Source organism: Malaya genurostris, chromosome 3, assembly GCF_030247185.1.
Source record: "Malaya genurostris strain Urasoe2022 chromosome 3, Malgen_1.1, whole genome shotgun sequence".
NCBI lineage: Eukaryota > Metazoa > Arthropoda > Insecta > Diptera > Culicidae > Malaya > Malaya genurostris.
The window spans coordinates 160,071,508-160,092,991 of record NC_080572.1 but is presented as its reverse complement, the minus strand read 5'-3'; the positions used below and the strand labels follow the sequence as shown (position 1 = coordinate 160,092,991).

Genomic DNA, 21,484 nt, shown 5'->3' with positions numbered 1-21,484 from the left:
CTTTCATTGCCGACTGCTCTTCCTGACGACCGAAGTCCAAATGAGAGGACGACCTGAGCGTTTCACGCTTTATGCTTGGTTTATTTTTACTGATGTTGGTGGGAGAACCTCACCTCGACATCCAGTTCCGTCTGTAGCAATAAAAGAAATGAACAGTTTTTATTCAAAGATTACCTTTTCTATTTGTTCAGTAGATTCTGATATGTGCCTGACTACCTCAAAACCGTCGTCCGGATGCGAAAAAGGCAAGCAAGCGTGATGAATTTTCCTCATTATTTCCAAAAGTTTTAGAAAACTTTGTTTTTCAATTATTTTTAGGGTTTTTTCACACTGTTGAAAATTTAATCACGAATTCCTGTTTATATTCCCGACAGCTTGTAAAAAAATATGTTGTTGGGTTAAGTACATCAAAAGATATCCGTTGTACAGTTCTGCCCATTCTTGTACAGGGTAAATTTTGAAAAGGTGCCCCATAGTAATGTAAGTCGTATTCAGGACAAAAGAACCGATTTGAAGAATTCTGGAATTAGGAACTGGACCTGAGCTCAAGAACTAGATTCAGAACTAAGAGCAGACTCAGAGTTCAGTTGCAATTCTAGAACTATCATTTCGAAACTGAAATCAGTTCCGGAATATAGTTCCAGAATCCAGTTTCAGAATGCGAATGAGAGTTGTTACCTGAGTGTTTGAGATTCTAACCAATCAGAAGGTGCACTCTCCGTCGCTGCTGGTTGATGATATCGCTCCCTCGACGACCGGAAAGCAAATGATAAATCATTCTTACGACGTCTGCTTCCATCCAACACACAAGAAGAAATTATCGATTTTTGCATGCATTTTTTTAATAAATAACTGTTTATTGATCTTATTTTTGTGTATTACATCAACATTTTACAGTACAAGTGTTTTGACCCTTTGGCCTTTCCTCTTTGTTGTTCATACGATTCGTTATTAATAATAGGTGTTTTAGTTACTCTTGTTTTACATACTAATGTTTAATCATAATATTTATTTTAATTATTTATAAAATATCTACCTACTTATAACTATCCCTAACCTAATATGTACAAATTTTGAATTATTTGTATTTCAGAGATTGAGCACCTCTCTTCAAATTTCGTGCAGTATTGTTTGAATTTTTGTTCTAGTATATCCAGGGAGGCCATCTCATGTACTTCATTAGTCCTTGTCCAAGGGGGTAGATTTAGAATCATCATTAAGATCTTACTTTGAATGCGCTGAAGACTAAGTTTGTGTGTTCGTGCACAGCCCCACCAAACAGGGACTGCGTATTCAATTGCGGGGTAGATGATTTGTTTACAGACAGCCATCTGATTCTGATCGATTTTCGACCACGGTTCCCCTTTTATACGCATTCAGATGGGGATATGTTCCTGATTACCTCAAAATCGTCGTCCTTGCGCAAAAAAGCCAAGCAAAAGTAAAAAGTTTTCCGTGTTTTTTTTTCAAAATTTTAGAAAATTTAAGTTTTGAGTTGTTTGCGGTTATCTCACTCTGTTCAAAATATTATCCTAAAGTCCTGATCATATTTTTGATGAAATAGTGAAAGAATTATGTTGCTGCCGTTAATACAAGTCGAAATATTCACGATTAAGTTCTGCCCATTCTTCAATATGGCGAATTTTGAAAAGGCACCCCATAGTAAAGTAAGTCGTATTCACGACAAAAGGATATACAAATGCTGAAGAAACCGACTTTTGAACGGAACATCGGAGACCCCGAAGCGTTAAATACCATTCGACTCAGAACGACGAGATCAGGAAACGACTGTGTGCATATATGTTTGTATGTGTATGCATGTGTTCCTTCTCAGATTTTATCTATCCGTTCAATTTCATCTGAGGTGGCTTAACCAATTTTAGCAAACTTAGGCTCGTTTGAATGCTACTATTGGATTGTGAATCAGGTTCGAAGATCACATGGCTGATATTTCCGGTTCTAGAGATATGATCGTTGAAGTGACATTAGCGACAAACCTGACTTTTTTTAAACACTCAATTTTCTCGAAGATGGCTATATAATTGAACCTAGTGATCTTAGGTTCATATGAAAGCTGTTATTGGGTTGGGAAAAAAACATGACTCACATTTCCGGTTCCGTAGATATGACATAACCGGCAACAGCTTTTTAACCTTTCGCTATAGAAAGTATGTAGAAATTCTGGAGAAACCGACTTTTGATCAAAGTTTCGAAGACTGATAGTGGTATATACCATTCGAAGAGATCGGAAAATGTATGTGTATGCCCGTGTGAATGGTTGTGTTCTATTCCCTGTTTTATTTATCCACTTAATTTTCTCGAAGGTGACTTAACCGATATCAATTTACGGTCGTTTGAAAGCTACTTTTGAGTTGTGGATTGAGTTCGAGGATCACATGGCTGACATTTCCGGTAGCGGAGTTATGATCGTAGAAGTGGTGTAACTGACATACCGCACATTACCCTAAACGCTCATTTTCCCAGGAAATAACTGAACCGATTTCAACACACTCAGACACGTTTGCAAGCTACTATTGGAATGCAGATAAAGTTTTAAGCAGTTGCGTACCGAGGAAATTTGGCGCCCGGTACAAAATAAGAGATTAGCCGCCTCCATCGTTGGTTTAGTGAGCAAAACAGAAACAAAGCTGAACTCCATCTCCGAAAACATGGCTTGGGCGATCAAAAAAATGGTCTCAAGAATTGGTTTGCCGCCCCCTAAAAACGTTGCGCCCATGGCGAGTGCCCCCTTCGACCCCCCTTACATGCGCCACTGGTCCTAAGATCGCATGGCCGACATTTCTGATTCCGGATATGTGAAGTAACATAAGTGCTTCTATATAAGATCAAATGGCTGACATTACCAGTTACAGAGAAATAGTTGTGGAAGTGATGTCACCGATGAACCACACTTGTTACTATACGCTCAAGTTTCACGGAGATGGGAGAAACGATTTTAACAGTTATAGACTCATTTGAAAGCTACTATTACATCTTCGATAAAGTTTGATGATCATATGACTAACACTCCCGATTCTGGAAGTAGAATTTAATAAGTGACATAACCGACAGAGCCCGGAGTTAAAAAAAATGCATATATTTTCAGTGTTAAAAAAATGCATATATGTTCACTATAATTTCACTCTTAGTGTTAGAAATTTGATTTTATAATATTACAGTAAATGTAAAATTGATTTCTTCAAATTATAACTGGCATCAAATTCAGTCATTTATCTCTTAGAAATGCTTGGTTGTCTGCATTGCATTTCTCGATAAGTGTAGAAAATTTTTAAGATTCTTCAATTTCCGTAAAAATATCTAACTATCTGTTTTTTTTTGGCTTAGGAAATTTGAAATAATTGGCTACTGCAGATTATAGCAAATTAGTGCAATCTATTAGTATATAAAAATATATATGTCACCGCTTTGAATTTATTGGTATACCAACAATGTGAAGTTTCCTAATATTTATAACTAGACTTTCAGTAACGCTTTTGATCAGAACTTTTAATCAATATTTTAAACTGTACGTACGTGGGCTGGTTCGGATGAAGAAAATACAACGGAGCTCGGTAAATAAATCGAAAATCGATATCGAGATTTGTTTTGAAATCTAAACCGAGTTCATCGTCAACGAGCACACAAGAGCACGAGTTCTCAACCTTGTTGAAGAAAACAGAATCATGGTTCAGGTACGAATGTCTGTTACCGGTGTATGATTTTGGTTGAACGTGGCGGTGAAGTTGAGACAAATCATAACCACTTTACGAGATGTGCACCCGAATTAATAAAAGCATTGCAATTAACTAAAATTCAATTCATCGAGAAGACATGCAGCAGAATTGCATGCTTAGCGATGCATATGAAATTTTTACAGCCGGTAGTGCACTAATATCGTGCCTGTGGTATAGTGATGTCTATGAAACCATCGAATACTATTTACATACATGATGCGACCAAAATTGATTAAAACGTCTGGAATCTTACTTAGACATTTCCGAGCAGCCTACACCTACTAAAAAATGGTTTAAATTTTATTTTCAGAAAAAATTTCGTAAAAATTTTTAGTCAAATAACTTTATTGTGCTTAAATTCCACTCTATTCTTGCAAATTTCATACTGTTCGATCATATTGAGAATGTCCCAAACCAAAACATATTGTAACCAATTTAGATATATTGATATTAACACATTAACATAGCAATATATTTCAAATTTCGACCACCTGATCAGGAATTCATATGTTGTATAAATCCTTGAAAGAATGTTTCAAAAATCTGTATTTCTGGAACTGCTTGTTGATAAAACCATTAAGTGTTTTTTACTAAACATTATCTTTTTATTCCAGCGATATCTGCCATACCAAAAATCGTTTGTGAAACTATACATGCCTTGGAGTTGCAGGATGAAACACCCTCTTGGAAGATTATGGATAACAAGGGACGTGTTACCGTTGTATTACACTGGGATCAACGTCAGGGTGGACAAGGAGGAGGACAAGGAAGTAGTGGTAGTGGTATTGGAGGTGGGAGTGGAGTGTTGAGTAATGGCCCTAGCTCAGAAAAATTTTCGCCATCGAAGAAAAGCTTATCCACTCAAAATTCGCTAGATAAAAGTTCAATCGCAAGCCAGCAGCGTTATCCGAGTCCCCAAATCACGGTAATCAATCACGATGATCCTCAGTCGGCGGTATACCACTCAGCTAGACGATTATCGAAGCAAGGTGGTTCCTTTGATAGCGCTGTGGGAGCCGTGCATATTCATACTCCTGAATGTGCACATCATGCTCACACACCAACTCGGGCTGGTAGTCCCGGAGCAACCGAATGTGATTTCCACTGCTGTGCTCTTCATGAGGAGGGTCGAAAAATTGCAGTACACAAAAACGTGGCCACGTCTCCAATTCAGGATGGTTCTACCAGTCCACAACCACCGCCCAGCAGTTTATCGGATAGCAGACGAACGTCCAACACCAAAGGACACGTGCGCTTTCTCGACATTGGGCCAGAGCGGGACAGTTCCGAAAGTGAAACAGAAAACACAGTTATGGAGGATGAAACTATCACGTCGGAAAAGTTTTTGCTTCTGATAGATCAGCTTTCGGTAGATCAGAAGCGGCATCTTAGCATAAAGGACATCGGTATTATCCTCGAGCGACTTAGTTCCAAAATTTTAGATGTAGAACGACTGGATCGCGAAAGTGAGTCCGACGATTGCTACAACTGGACGATCAAAGCAACGATACGCGGAGATGCATTACGTGAGTTAGGTGTTATATACAACGGTAATTACTATGCAATATCGGAGCATCCTGGCTACAAAGAGGAAAATGAGGAAAATGGCGAGGATGTGGAAGAAGAAGATGAAGATCGATTATAAAAGAGCTACCCAATCTTCTAGCAACGTTCTTGCGTTAATTATAAGAAGTGAAAAGCAAACTGAAATACAATAAAAAAAATATTTGACGAGCAAATGATTAAGATGAAGTAAACATTAAACCAGATTGCTGACGAAGTCTCGTGTGCATAAGGCGGGTGTGAATCCGGAGAATTACTAGGGCGTGTGTTGCCAAAATCAGTGCCATTTCGAGCTGTGCATACATGAAATGGACCGGAGAATCGAAAAACACAAATGCTGCCATTAAAAACACAAACAAAATATGAAAATGACTTACTTAATTCGTGAACGTTATCACTAATGAATAACAAAATATCTAAAACTCGAAAAAAATGGAAACGCACATCATTGTAACCGTTACATTAAAAAGCATAAAGCAATTAAAAAAATCATTCTAATGAAGCATACGAAGAAACACGCGCGTTCCGAACGAGTTTGCAACAGAACAGAAATGGAGACAGTCGACAGCATTACAAAAACAAACCGAAGACATCAATCGTGTCTAATTTCATGATAGAGTTAGTAGGTAAAACAAAATATGGAGATACGATTGTCACACATCTCAATAATGGAGAAAATCTTGTAATCAATAATAATAATAATAATTATAATAATGATAACGTAGTAATACTGTAATTACTGAAATAATATAAACAGCAAACAGCAGAAGAAATAAGCATGCAAACCGGATAAACACGTGAACCACAGTCGTATCGCCAATCTAGGATTTAAATCAAAACCAAATAATAATATATATTATATTATTAATAAATTATGTATTTAAATACATCATTTCTGTAGAAATGATAAACTTTTTACTACAAGAAAAACAAGAAACTGAAATTCAAATGAGATAACATAGTTATGTATCAAATGATAACCCGACAAGTAAATGTATTTGTACACTTGCACATATAGCTGTGTATCCGTATGGACCCTTGCATGAATGTGTGTATATTTGTATGTGTAGGTGTGTACGTGTGTGGATGTGGCATACGTTGTGTTTTAACCAAAGAGCAAATTCAAAAGTATAAAGAATATTTGGATTGCTCCTTAGTTCATTTTTCAATTCAAATTAACACCTTCACTCAATAACGAAAAATGATTCTAACTCGCACAGCATAAAAATTTAAAAATTGGATAAAATGGCAAAAGTAACAATACAAGAATGAACAAAATTCTACTCGGTACGTCTGTCAACGCTAGCAAAAGCATCCAAATGAATTTGTACACACAAATACTAATATAGTCCACTCAGCCAGAAAACAAAGATCACACCAAAAAGATCAACACAAATCGGGATGGGTCATAACTATTAACGACTATATAGAAATCGGCCTCTTAGCGTGTATTTTAGCACAACATTAAACACAGAACATGCACGCATGCCTACACATGCAGTTACTACGGCAGAGTTTCCACGTTCCCATGTTTATGTCACATACACACAAACACGCACACGCGCGTTCGCAGCCTATACGTATGAAGTAGATACATGTGCAGTACCTAACACGAAATCGAAAAACCTAGAATTTCATACAGTTTTGCGTAAAAAAAGGAACGGCAAAGCTACGATATACCAAATACAGCTAAGTGGATTCATCATTTAGGTTCTTAACTATGGACGTTTCCCAATCCTACGTATTTAGGATGCATGTTGACCCAAGGTTTACAAGTTACCTCCATCTGAACCAATCGATGATAATCGTAAACCTATCTTTTCTAAAGTGTACTAACAAGTTTTGAATTGCGACGCAGAAAACCCGATCGGGTAGATATAGATCCTGAATTAAAAGAGTCTGTGTTCATTCGATTCATTCAGAATATGAATAATATATAAAATGCCAAAAGTTGGGAATGAGTTCTTAATCATACCTAATGCATGCCGGGAACATGTGCCAAATAAGAACGATAGCCAAACGTCTTTGTGTACTTCCACTATACTAGTAAGACAACAAGTCAACTTGATTACATTGGATAGCTGAAACAGCAGATTCAAGCACAGTGGCTGTTCAGTGTTCAGGGAGACCAATATCCACAATGGTTATCCAATCCAATACCGTAGTCCTATAGAGCAGTTTGCAGCACAAATCAGTATAGAAACAAAGAACTGACGATTTTGCGTCACGTAAACTCGTAACCGATCATACTCATTTCATCTAATACATGTTTAAGTCAACGTTTGTTTCACTACGGTTGTTACAAATTAAGTTGAGCAAACTTGTCAGGCCAATTATGCTCCATTTCGATTTAAAATCGTTGTTTCAGTTTCATTTCGTGAATTTTTCAGAGCAAATAATTACCAGATGGATGCACTATAGTGGAACTGTTGAATTAGACATGCGCCAGCAATGTATTTTTAGGAAAATAAACGAAAAAGAGCAAAATACTCGACATGCGAGAAGTAGGTAAACTCGAACAGAATATTATAATCAAAAAATATTATAAAAACCATGAATGGATGCGTTACTTTGTTAATCCACGTACATAAGACAAGGCAATGAAAGTTTTAAAAATCAATAAACGAAAGATAGAAGATCTTGTACTAAACCAGTAAGAGAATTGAATTATTTTATACTGTGAAAACTCTAACTAAATAGCACAAACAGGAAAACTTTTCCTTTGTAATAACTCATGAGTGAAGCTGTGCACCGATTTGTTGTCCGATGTAATGTTGTAAAATTGACTGTGGAATTTTGATTGATATAGTTTGCCCGTCCTACAACTTATACAGAATTAATTGTATTATTTTCTCTGAATACCGAAATATCAAGCAAGATAGCTGTTAAAAATATATTCAAAAAACAAAATATTTTGTAAACACATTTCTATGAACATATTAGTTAATTATTTGTATGTAATGTTACTACTTCATCTATTTTTTATTATTTTTGAAGAATAGTAACGCAGACTAAAGCTAATTATAAGCATCATTGAAACACGCTAGTTTTAACTGTTTCTCAGAGGTAAACAAAGCTTAGAAAACCACACATACCAATACAGTATAACAAAAATAACATGTATGACTCAATCAATCATCCAGCGCGTCAACACAAAAACATTTTCCAAACGGCTTTCTAAACTGGTTGCATTGGCTTTGTTCAATTGCCAGTTTCATTTTCAGTTACAGAAAGTTTTGTTCTACGTTATCAAGATAGTTTTCTGAGTAGCTTTGCTCTTGTTTCCAATTCTGTCTAAATGTCGTAATCGTACCATACGATAAGTGTGCCCACACAGGATACCCAAATACGTCTGTTAGTAACATTTCAAATTGTTTTCTCATGCATTAATGTAGAAAATTGTTTTCTCATGCATTTATGCGAGCTCATACGCACATCCGCAATCTTTTATTTAAGTTTAAAAATTTTTAAAAAAGTGGTTTGATCGGAAAAGCAAGTTATCATATTAAAAGAACTAACGAGAATAAGTTTAAATGAATATCTGACACTGCCCTAAGCCCTGAATGAAATTTAGTAAAAATCAAGTACTAAAAACGAAGGTACGTATGTTTTATGAGCATTGAACAACAAAACAACATCAAATCATAAGCATAAAACAAAAGAAACCATAGAGAAGGGCCGACAATCCTTCAAATTAATTGAAATATAAAATAAACTTAAAATAACTAACAATATCGGTAACATATTTTTTTAAATAAATAGTCAAGAAAAGAAAAATTGAAAAATAACTAAGTCGATCAAAGCATGGTGTATGGTTATCGATTGAAATTAGACGAACAAAAAAATGAAAAACATTGATTAAGGTCGAATTCATTTAATATCTAGAATTATTAACCTAATTATTCAAGTAAACATGAAAACATAAAACTAAATAAACGGGTTTTGAATATAATTCAACAAAAAATAGAACAAAAAATAGAACAAAAAGAGCAAAATCGACGAATATAGAAATGAAGAAAAAGGAATAAGTAAAATTTGTTCAAACGATAAGTGGCGAATGAAAATATGCAAAAAATATATGAAAATATATTTAACAAAAACACAACCTAATGTTTTGTATAGAATATTTCTGTTATATTATGTAAAAATTATTTAAAATAAATAAACTTAATCGCTTAAGAAAAGTTTAAAATAAAATTATAACACAGGTTGTTTAAATTTAAAAAATGTTTTATTCAAATGAAAGGTAGCATGAAACAAATAGATATAGAAACTCGAACGAAATTACCATGTAAAATAGATATCAGTAACACCAAAAAGCACCATCTGGGGAGGAATGGGTGCAAAAATGCATGTATAAAGTTGTATGTGCATTTCAAACCTTGTACCACTGGAGGTATTGGAAAAACTACGCCCATTTCTCACACAAAGCGCTGGGACGAAAGACCGTTGTAATCAAAATTTATACTAATTTTTTAATCTATCTCTGACAAATGCGAGTATCATTTTGGAATTTTATACAGAAGATTTATGATGCTTTCGAAACCGAAAATCAAATGCAAAAACCATAAATGATCATTTATACCTTGTTTGCGTCTTAGCTTAAGTAAATATTTCAATTCCAATTATTTTACGATTGATGACTAATCGGAGTTTCATTAAAAACAAGGTTCTTTAATAGTATAGGTTTCAAAAATTCACGCAAACCTCATTTCTACGTCGTAACTCCAATGGTTCGACATTCAAAAGACGGCACCGATCTTCGTATGGTGGTAAGTTAATAGGGTCTCGCCACTGTAGCAAACACAGAGCGCATCGAACAAATCTTGAATTGAATTTGAACAACCTAAATCCTAGCGATTCAGTAAACATGGTACGAGCACCATACTACAGCGTTTGACTCTAGTATTGAACGTACAAATGAACAATATAATGATCTTAAACATAACGGGTCCAGAAACTCCTTGCCAAGCTTAATGATAAAATCAAGTTGATTATTAACTTTGGCTAAAATATTGTAATAATGTAGTCTAAAGGTAATTTACGATCCAATGTGACACCAAGGTCCTTAGTATGTTCTACTCGCGTCATAGACCTTCCCGAAATTTTATAATCATACAAGATAGGATCCGTTTTCCGAAAAACGATATGACGTAGCATTTCACGAAATCAAGCACAAGAAATGTTCTGAGCACCAATCAACCAATATTTGTATCATATGTTGTAGTTCAAAGCAATCCTCGAGACGCTTGATCAGAGCTTAAAATTGTCTCGCATTCTCAATGAAAGAAACCATTCCAACAGTCTCATTTTCAATGTTTTACAGTCTCATTCGTAAATGACCGACACCAGAACAAACGAAGAGAGACGAAGCATTTTCGTTTCTCATCGAAAAAATGAGAGAGTATAATTGCCAACGTCACTTTTTTCAGACTAAACCAAACTAACGTCTTCAGGGAGCATCAGCAGAATTTCAATTCTCATTCTTTCATCGACGTATTGCAAATCTGTGACTCTTGGTTATAAAAAGTGACTAAAATATGGTAAATCGAAGTAATTACATCCCAGAACCTCTTTGGAAACCAAAACTACTACAAATTCAAGCACAAAGAGGTAAAAATTATTGTGAAACCTGTCATTTTCAATTCTCACAGCTTCGGTTGAATATCGACACTGCATACTATGGGATTTTCACTGAAAACTGCAAATGACTGAAAGAGCAAGTGAAAGAAAAAACACAATTTTGAAACTACTGTCCCTCTTATGTCATTGACTGGACATGGATTTCGTTCTCATAGTTTGCATGCGAAGCTGAGAGTGACAGTAATTTCTTGTCATTTTCGTCTATTTTTAGTCAATGAAAATAACTTTTATTATAATTTTTACGTTTCGTCTTCGACTCATCAGTGCAGAGCAGTTCAAATTGAACTGCTTAGTGCTAAACTCGGCAGTTCAATTTGAACCGCTAAGCAGACGTAAAGTTTCTGCTACTTACAGAACACTTTTTGTTTTGCAACGGAGTGCAATGTCTTTTCTGACGTGCTATACGAAAACGCGTTTTCGACTATTTCTGGCCGATGCAGGTATGGTCATTCAGGGTTTAGCCAAATTTTGTGCTAGGGCATATAACCGTTTTCATAATTTTTACGTTTCGTCTTCGACTCATCAGTGCAGAGCAGTTCAAATTGAACTGCTTAGTGCTAAACTCGGCACTGCTTAGCGGTTCAAATTGAACTGCCGAGTTTAGCACTAAGCAGTTCAATTTGAACTGCTCTGCACTGATGAGTCGAAGACGAAACGTAAAAATTATGAAAACGGTTATGTGCCCTAGCACAAAATTTGACTAACCCCTGAATGACCATACCTGCATCGGCCAGAAATAGTCGAAAACACGTTTTCGTTCGGCACGTCAGAAAAGACATTGCACTCCGTTGCAAAACAAAAAGTGTTCTGTAAGTAGCAGAAACTTTAGGTCTGCTTAGCGGTTCAAATTGAACTGCCGAGTTTAGCACTAAGCAGTTCAATTTGAACTGCTCTGCACTGATGAGTCGAAGACGAAACGTAAAAATTATGAAAACGGTTATGTGCCCTAGCACAAAATTTGGCTAACCCCTGAATGAACTTTTATTAGCTCTGCGCTTGATGACTTTCAGATTTTTTCATCATCCGCATAAAACAATCTGCATTCCGGTGGTAACAACAGGGAAGCGTTGTTTATGAAGATCGAAAACATTAACGGACCAAGATTGCTGCCTTGCGGAGCTCCAGATTAACTCGAGAATATATCCGAAGTTGAATATGCAATTTTTACTCGAACTGAACGGTTTATTAAAACCATTAAAAACCTAACTAACGGATAACTCAGTTCGTGCTCGCATCTCAGCCAACGCAGTCGAAAATCGTTTGCGGTCGAAGCAAACGAAACAAAGACAATACAGTGCAGTGAACAATAGAGTGTACGGAATGGTCAAATACGATTTAACAAAGCCTGAAACTTGGCCAACAAGGCCAAATTCAATTTGTATAGATTTCAAGCGTTGCAAAGTTAGACCAGCAGCAAATGAAATTGAAATCTTACTTAAAGAACGAATGCATCTAGACGCTAATAATGTAACTGAGATTCAATCCAACAAGGCGTCTAACTGTGTGTACATTATGTTTAAACGTGAAAGCGATGCAATTGCATTCGCTTCGGTTAACAACGAGGTGCACAGCGTTGAGTGTGACAACATTAAATACAAAATTCCTGTGCACATGGTGGACAATGCCATACAAGTACGCGTGCATGACCTCCCCCCGCAGTCCAGCGATGAGTATGTTCGGGAAACTATGTCGCAGTACGGTGAAGTTCTTTCCATCGAAAGGGAAGTATGGCGGAATTTTTTCCGGGTATCCGGAATGGCGTGCGAGTGGTACGTATGCAACTACGTAAAGCAATTCCATCTTACATCATTTTTAATCAAGACGGGAAACATCCGTGTAAAACGCTGATTACGTATGAAAATCAACTGGTTACATGTCAGTTTTGTGAACAACCTGCACACTACGGCAAACCTTGCACTGAAACTGCGAGAACAAACAAAACAAACAAAAACAAGGACAACCGCTCAACAACGGAAACTAGTGAGTGCAGTGCTCCTGTTTCAAAATCACCTTCACCATCTAACCAAACAGCAACTGCAACCAATGTACAACAAGGCGCTTTTACAGTAACTAGCAACGAGATCAAGACTGCGAATAACAAGGAAAACGAAAAGAAGACGGAAATCAACAATGCCACCGATGCGTCAATGGACGACGAGACGAGCCACGAACAAAGTGCCCCTCAATCCTCGCAGGAGGAAAATGGAAGCTCCTCTCCCCCTAGAAAAAGGGTGACAACGAGATCGAATACAAAGAATTTAAAAAATCGGCTCAATCGGCCACGTAAAGCTTGTACGCAAATAGGCCTGAATAAAGATGTCTTTTAAATAAAAAAAAAATAACGGATAACTCAGAGCATTCGCAAAACGCTTAAGCACAGATGATGGAATACCGTCGGAGCCAGCAGGGAATGATAGCTTCAGTTTGTTCATGGCTATTACTACCATCTACACTGTTATGGGATCTTTGAAAAAAGAGTGAGTTCCATTTTGTACAATATGGTCACTATTTCCGGTGCTTCTGGAATCGGAAACTGGATACCAGAATAGCCAAAATTAGTTTGTTTTCTCATCTACTTATAATGACTTGTTTCTATATTAATAATATAAAGTGAGTCTTACGTTTGTGTGATATAAATTTGTTTGCTGCCGATACTGTTTTGTTCATTACAGCTAAAGATTTCAATGAAGCTGTGGTACAGTTCAACGAGGATCTGCGTTCGCTGATTCGATGGTTGAAATTTAAGTAACTGAAACTAATGGCGTTTTTCATTGAAAAACAATGGTGGCGTGGATTGCTCAGGTTTTGCACTTTCGAGCAGAAATGGCAACGAAACACCGTCAGAATGTTGAAATTCTGCTCGAAAGTGCAAAACCAGAGAAATCCACGCCACCAGTGTTTTTTAATTAAAATCGACATAAATGTCGCGAAAACTAAATGTATGATTATTTCTTCTGTTAGCACCAGTCATGACACCAATGTGGAAATTGATGGTGAAACTATTGTTCGCGTTAGAGAAATGAAGTATCTTGAAGTCATAATTGACGATCCACAGTAAGATTCTTCTGTATGAAACAGCCGTTTCACCACACATTGACTTCTGCCCATCCATTCTGCTTCATGCTAATTAACACACAAAACTTAAGATTACAGCAACCTCAAAATAAAATCATGCGATTAATTCTAAAATGTAGCAAATATAATTCCTCAGATTTTCTACTGAACGCATTACAATGGCTTTCAGTGAAACAGAGAATATACTACTTAACCATGGTATTCATTTTCATTCTGGTATGCTGCCTCGATATTTGTGTAATAGAATTGAAAAAGGAACTGATTTGCACCGGTTGTAGCCGCCCTGGTCCGAGCGGCGTCGCGAAGAGAATCAGCAGCATTGTTCTGTTTTTTCAAGCTTTTACACCAAGGCAACCGGAATTTATCATTCTGTTTTCGCGGTTGTAACACTAACATCACATTGTATATCCCGTATTGCCGCGTAGTCCGAGCAACGTGTGAGGAGGATTGGAGGGGTGTTTCTTTTTGATCGAAAATATAAAAACGTGCTTAATCCACCTAGCAGTGAGATGATACCTTTCTTTATCAATCCGCATGTGTTTTTTGCATGAATATTCTTTAGTGCTTTAGTTCTCATGACATTATTTTAATGACCTTCGTTTCAAGCGGCAATTTAAAGTTCTATTCACTCATAACCCTGTAATGTCGAAACTGCAAATCGGATCGAATTTGAATCTAAACGTGTAATAATCGATTGAATATTCCATGAAATGTCGAAATAAGTTCCACTTTTGAATTTACGGTTATTTACGGTACTACCAGAATCGGTATTCAGGTACCAACATAACCGAAAATGATTCGTATGGCCATAAATTAATATGACGATGAAATTGTAATAGTTTTGAGTTTAACTTTGAAGTATTTTTGGATTGTCATCTTTTATATCGGTATGAATTTTAAAAACTCATCACCCTGTGTTTCCAGAATCGGATGAAATTCATTAATTTTGTATGGTACCATAAATCCTTTAATTTGAATTTTTGTTTTTGAAATTCGATTTGGCCTTTTTTGAGAAACGATTCGATACTGGAACTGGAATTCTAAAATCGGTGTAGCCGAAGTCAGTTAAATTCATCTGAGAAGCTGCATAGCTTACATTTGATTCACACTCTTTGAAAATCAGTGTAGACATCTTTGAGAAATCATAGTGCGAATTAAATTTTTGGGAATATTCCGAATCAAAAACTGAATACCGCTAATACTGAAATAAGTTTATTTGGTTATCGACTATCCAAATCTACAAACCCGATAAACCTGATAAATTTTTGTGAAATAGACATTTTTATACTAATCACCCTGTATCCCCTAAACCGGAAGTTGAATCTGACTAAAAAGCGAGATGTTTCATAGGATCTTAAGACCTTTCATTTTTATCTTTTATGGTTCCTAGATTTCATTTGAATCTTCGATCGGTTCAGCCATCTACGAGAAAAATTAGTAGCACTATTTTAATTTCGTTTCACATATAATCTTGTAGTTCCGGATTCAGAAGTCGGGTCCAAACGTAATTCAGGAACTTTTCATATAAATCTGAGTTTGTAGAACACGGTTGAGTCATCTCCGAGAAAATTTAGTGAAATTATTAATCACACACGCATTTGCTGATCTCGACGAACTGATTCGAATGGTATATGGGTGTTATATTCTTCCAGAATGTAAGTAGTTTAAATCAATTAAATTGTGGAATTGCTTTCAACTCGAAAATGCTGCCATCATCTGGTTTACATGTGTCATGCTGTACACAGTATTTTTGGAACTTAGAAACAATTGTATAAAAAATCGTGTTTCACGTTGCTCCCAAATATTGCTTTGTCATACAATGCACAAAACTCCTACTGCTAAAATAGGGGGAAAAGTAGCTTATACGAATGTCGATACATCCGTAGAAAATGGATGGATTTTAACAATCTAAGGCTTGTTGGATAGCTATTACCGTGCGGAAGCTAAGTCTGGAACATATTCTGTTTTCAAAGTCAAGTGTGACAGACAAGGATGGCTTTTATCGTATCAAAGAACGCTCATCAGCAACTCTTCACACGATTGAATAAATGCTATCAAAGAAAGACGGATATCATCGCAACAACAAAAACCCGGCATGGCTCATTTGAGCATAGAATAGACACCAGTGCGAGAGCGAATTTCTCTCGATGACATTCCTGAGAATCATAGGTTAGCACGCTGCTGTGGGGATCCTCTCTAAAGCAACAAACGGTCGCCTGTTCTCGTTTCTCTATCCGATTCTACATAGGCAGTTGATAATTGCGATAGAATCATTTTACTAGTATAAATTGTATTTATGAAAATGTATGTGAATGCTCTACACAAGGGTTTTGAAATATTGCAACCAAGTATGAGAATCATCAATTCGATTTTCAGCGATAATTGTCAACTTGCGATAGCTGTCTCTCTTGGTAAATTCCACACAGCACCGATCATTATCAGACTGTAAATTTTTTTAAGGGCCGTGAAATACTCAGTGTATGAAGTGGAGCGAAGAAATGTAGAAAAATTCTCTCGCGGTTCATGCATTGAGAGACTCGAGTTCTTGTAGTATCTTCTACCGGATTGAAAATGTTGTATACAATATAGATAGCAATATAGAAGCTTCTGTCAAATTTTCGACAATCACCAACACTGGTGACAGATACTGTCAAAAAACTGAAAATTTTGACGTATAACTCAAAAAGTAAACATCCGATCTCAAAATCATTTAATAGGGTTCTGGGTGACGGGGAGACCTTTCATTTGCGGCTAGTCGAAATCGGTCCAGCCATCTCTGAGATCTCGACCTCTTTGTTGACAACGCACATACAGACATAATCACGGACATTTGCTCAGTTCGACGAGCTGAATCGATTGTTATATGACACACTTTTTCTAAAGTTAGTGCGAATTATATACCTATTTTTTTATATTTACAAAAAAGGTAAAAAGGTAAAAAAGGTAAAAAAATGGTTTTGCCGTTTACACAGACTTTTTATTCATTGGCACTTTTTCAATTTTCGACTTCGCGTATAGAAGCGAGTTGCCTCAAAGCAATATATATTAATAAACAATTATTAGTTTTTTACAAAGCGCTTCTACAGTAACCAGCAATGAACCCTAAACTGTGATCAACAATGAAAACAAGAAAACGGACCCCGGTGAACGACCAAAATGGTTAAAGCCGGGATAAAATAAATTATATAAAAAAAAACAAGAAAACAGAAACAACTCACAACTCCAACGACGTAGCAATGGATGATATGAGCCACGGACAAAGTTACCTCCAATCTTCACTAGAAGGAAATGGAAGCTCCTCTCCCTCTATAAGAAGGGTGACAACGAGATCCAACGAGGTATATAACTTTAACTAATCTAACTACTTTTTCTATTATTTCTCCCGGTGCAGTATACTACACTACTGTACGTAACTATGGCATTAAAATTTCACTTCACGGTAAGCACTGCAAAACTGACTGATCCGGGCGTCTATGGCGACATTCCGCGTTACTATCTGAGAACCTGACTGAGCTCAAATTGTCTATGGGTCGACGCCCGAGACTTACTGATATTTTCCGCGAACTCTCTGAAACTGACTTACTGCTCACTCTTCTCAACTATGGGTTTTTAAACTCCTAACATTTACTTTCGGGTGAAGACCGAATATTTTAGAACAAACTGAGCTTGCGATTTCAAGGCGAAAGTTCATCCGACTTTCTCCCGAAGTTCTGCCGAAGAGCCGAGACCACTGTCAATATGCCAGTGGCAGTGACTAGTGTCCATGGAAAAAATAACGACATTGGTGGAGCTCAAAACGTTATGTATTTCACACTTAAAATCTGTTTTATAAGTTATTTAGTAAGTTTAATGTACTTTTTATTTTGTCGTGAATACGACTTACTTTACTATGGGGGGGGGGAGTTTTTCAATAGTACACTATTGAAAAACCTGTTTGATTTAACCCATGACAGCACCAGCCAATCAGAACGCGAGATGTCTGCATCTATACAAGAGCATCCATATAAAAGTTGAGTGATTCATTTTTCCTACCATTTGTTGTGCAACTGTTCCCGAAACAAAACACACGAGAGCAACATCGAGGACCTGTCGTCTCACTGTTTCATGATCTGCGTACAGGAAAGGAATACTAGCAAAGGAGTTGTCCATACACCGCTGCCAGTAGCAGCCAGCTACTAGCAGGTATAAAATGAAATGTGATGTGAGAATGGCACCGAAACCCGGTAGAAAGGCAGCCAAAAAGTCCAGCAAGGCCCATTCAAAAGCACTTTTTAGTGTTAAAGATAATCTTAAAGAACTAGTTGAATTTTGCTGCTTTCCTACCATTTTCCGAGCAACTGTTGTCGAAACAAGACACACACGAGAAGTTTAAATAATTTGCACCGCCACTAACACATTCAATTACGAACGGTAATGCGAAAGTGGAAGTGATGATGTTGAACACATCTTTATACTAGTATACAAATATACCGTGCGAAACAGAGTATATAGGTCAATATGTATTTTTGTCGTGAATGCTTTAGTATGCGGCCGAAAACAAAAATGAACAAATTGTTAGAACAAAGGTTTCCACTTAATTATTCTACTTTTCGGGCGTATCAGAACTGGCTAAACTTAAAGCAATCTTAAATATTACTTTATCACAGTGATGTGGTCGTCCTGGAAAGAACGGGGTTTTCAACTCCTCGTCGTTACGGATGGCCAGCTGCAGATGGCGAGGGATGATTTTCGTTTTTTTGTTGTCACGGGCAGCGTTACCGGCTAATTCCAACACTTCGGCAGCCAAGTACTCCATCACTGCCGCCAGATAGACCGAAGCACCAGCACCGACACGCTCGGCGTAGTTCCCCTTCTGAGGCAAACGATGGATTCTGCCGCAAACTGGGAACTGCAGACCAACACGGTTTGAGCGGGACTTTGCTTTGCCCTTAACTGTTCCTACTGTGTGCGTGTTTCTGCGTCAAAATTCCACAAGATGCTGTTAACAGCTAGACAGCCAATTCAGTATTACTAGCTGCCGCTCTGCTAACTCTCTCTTTTATATCGTCTCACTGTTTCCCGTTCTGCGTACAGGAAAGGAATTCTAACAAAAGGGTTGTCCATACACCGCTGCCAATAGCAGGTATAAAATGAAATGTGATGTTAGAAATAGCGTCATTTAAGTTAAAGCAGCTACTCTGAACGTACGAGACACCGTCAGCACGATGGCACCGAAAACCGATAGAAAGGCAGATTTGTACCGTCACTAACACATTCAATTACGAACGGCATTGCGAAAGCGAAAGTGATGATGTTGAACACATCTTTATACTAGTTTGGGGTCGTGTGAAAATATGCCATGCGAAACAGGGTTGCCATATATACAGGTTAATCTGTATGTTATTTATAAAGGGTGATTTTTTAAGAGCTTGAGAACTTTTTTAAACAATAAAACGCATAAAATTTGCAAAATCTCATCGGTTCTTTATTTTAAACGTTAGATTGGTACATGACATTTACTTTTTGAAGATAATTTCATTTAAATGTTGACCGCGGCTGCGTCTTAGGTGGTCCATTCGGAAAGTCCAATTTTGGGCAACTTTTTCGAGCATTTCGGCCGGAATAGCCCGAATTTCTTCGGAAATGTTGTCTTCCAAAGCTGGAATAGTTACTGGCTTATTTCTGTAGACTTTAGACTTGACGTAGCCCCACAAAAAATAGTCTAAAGGCGTCAAATCGCATGATCTTGGTGGCCAACTTACCGGTCCATTTCTTGAGATGAATTGTTCTCCGAAGTTTTCCCTCAAAATGGCCATAGAATCGCGAGCTGTGTGGCATGTAGCGCCATCTTGTTGAAACCACATGTCAACCAAGTTCAGTTCTTCCATTTTTGGCAACAAAAAGTTTGTTAGCATCGAACGATAGCGATCGCCATTCACTGTAACGTTGCGTCCAACAGCATCTTTGAAAAAATACGGTCCAATGATTCCACCAGCGTACAAACCACACCAAACAGTGCATTTTTCGGGATGCATGGGCAGTTCTTGAACGGCTTCTGGTTGCTCTTCACTCCAAATGCGGCAATTTTGCTTATTTACGTAGCCATTCAACCAGAAATGAGCCTCATCGCTGAACAAAATTTGTCGATAAAAAAGCGGATTTTCCGAATGGACCACCTAAGACGCAGCCGCGGTCAATATTTAAATGAAATTATCTTCAAAAAGTAAATGTCATGTACCAATCTAACGTTTAAAATAAAGAACCGATGAGATTTTGCAAATTTTATGCGTTTTATTGTTTAAAAAAGTTCTCAAGCTCTTAAAAAATCACCCTTTACATACATATATGTACAGATTAATATGTATTATTATTATTACTATTATTATTATTATTATAATTATCATAATTATTACTATCATTATTATTATTAAAATGACTCTTGCATACCAGAGATCGTCGATACATTTCAGACCAGGCCATTGCAATTGTCTCGTACTGAAATTTCGAGAAGAATCAGATATCTTCGAACTTCATAGCTTCAATAAAAATAAACTACAAATTTGTCGTACCTAGCCTCCTATATTAAAAAGGAATTGTTTCAAGTTTGGAATATATAGTTGTAGAATAGTAGCTGTACTTTAATGAAGGTGCATCGCTTCAAACTCTATTAGTGAAAAAGGGGAAAGCTTGCACAATTCATACAATCAATCAACTAACTGATACTCGGAAAAGTGATGGGAGCGTGTCGTTTTTCTCGTATTCACGACATCCAGTTATGTCTCTGACATTACTCACCCACCTTTTTCTGTCATAATTTTGAACGATAGTAACTCAGTCGTTTGTTGAAGGATTGATCTAGTTTAATAACCAATCGATTCGGAACCATTCAACCTAAACATTTGGCAACGTCGTTTCAGTATTTCAGTATTTACACCTCGAATTTCATTCAGTAGCAACTTTGCTTCGATAGGTGTAGGGAGTTCACGTCATGCATGAAAGAGTATCGTATACACGGTATGAACCTTCGCTTGAAAAGGAATCTATAAGTGTGTGCTTTGACACAATTTCCACTTTAGTCTAAGTAGCAAGTAGCTTGTCTAGTGAGTAAATCGCAAAACTGAGTGGCATCCATTCACTCGCTGGATAGTCGCTTTTGCAGTGTATGCGATGCGTGGATGCCATTTTCCGTCTGCTGCACACCGTGTTCCCAATTTTGAACTATTAGCGATAGATTTTCCGAACCTAATTTGAAGCGCTCGGTGATTTGTTGATGGATTTGTCACATTTAACTTGATTGAGCGGCCTCCTAGATTTAATATAAATGAGTTGCACAGATTCTAGAATACAGAATACAGAATTTCACATAGTTAATAGTCAGTATGCTTTCAATTGATTTTTCATCATATAGATATTGTATAGATTGATTTTTTCGACAACTACAAATAGGTAGTACAAAATAGTTGGTAGCTCAAGTACATTTTTCTACCGCA

General features: G+C 36.9%; 1 protein-coding gene across 2 annotated transcripts in view; it reads left to right on the top strand.

Annotated features, from left to right (window-relative positions):
- Positions 1–8,395, top strand: part of LOC131439280 (uncharacterized) — a 36,594-nt gene extending 28,199 nt beyond the window's left edge. For both annotated transcript variants that reach the window (XM_058610108.1, XM_058610107.1), the window contains exon 4: positions 4,349–8,395. In XM_058610108.1, the coding sequence (XP_058466091.1) occupies positions 4,349–5,379 (1,031 nt within the window). In that variant the 3' untranslated portion in view covers positions 5,380–8,395. The remainder of the gene's footprint in view (positions 1–4,348) is intronic.
- Positions 8,396–21,484: the final 13,089 nt, after the last annotated feature.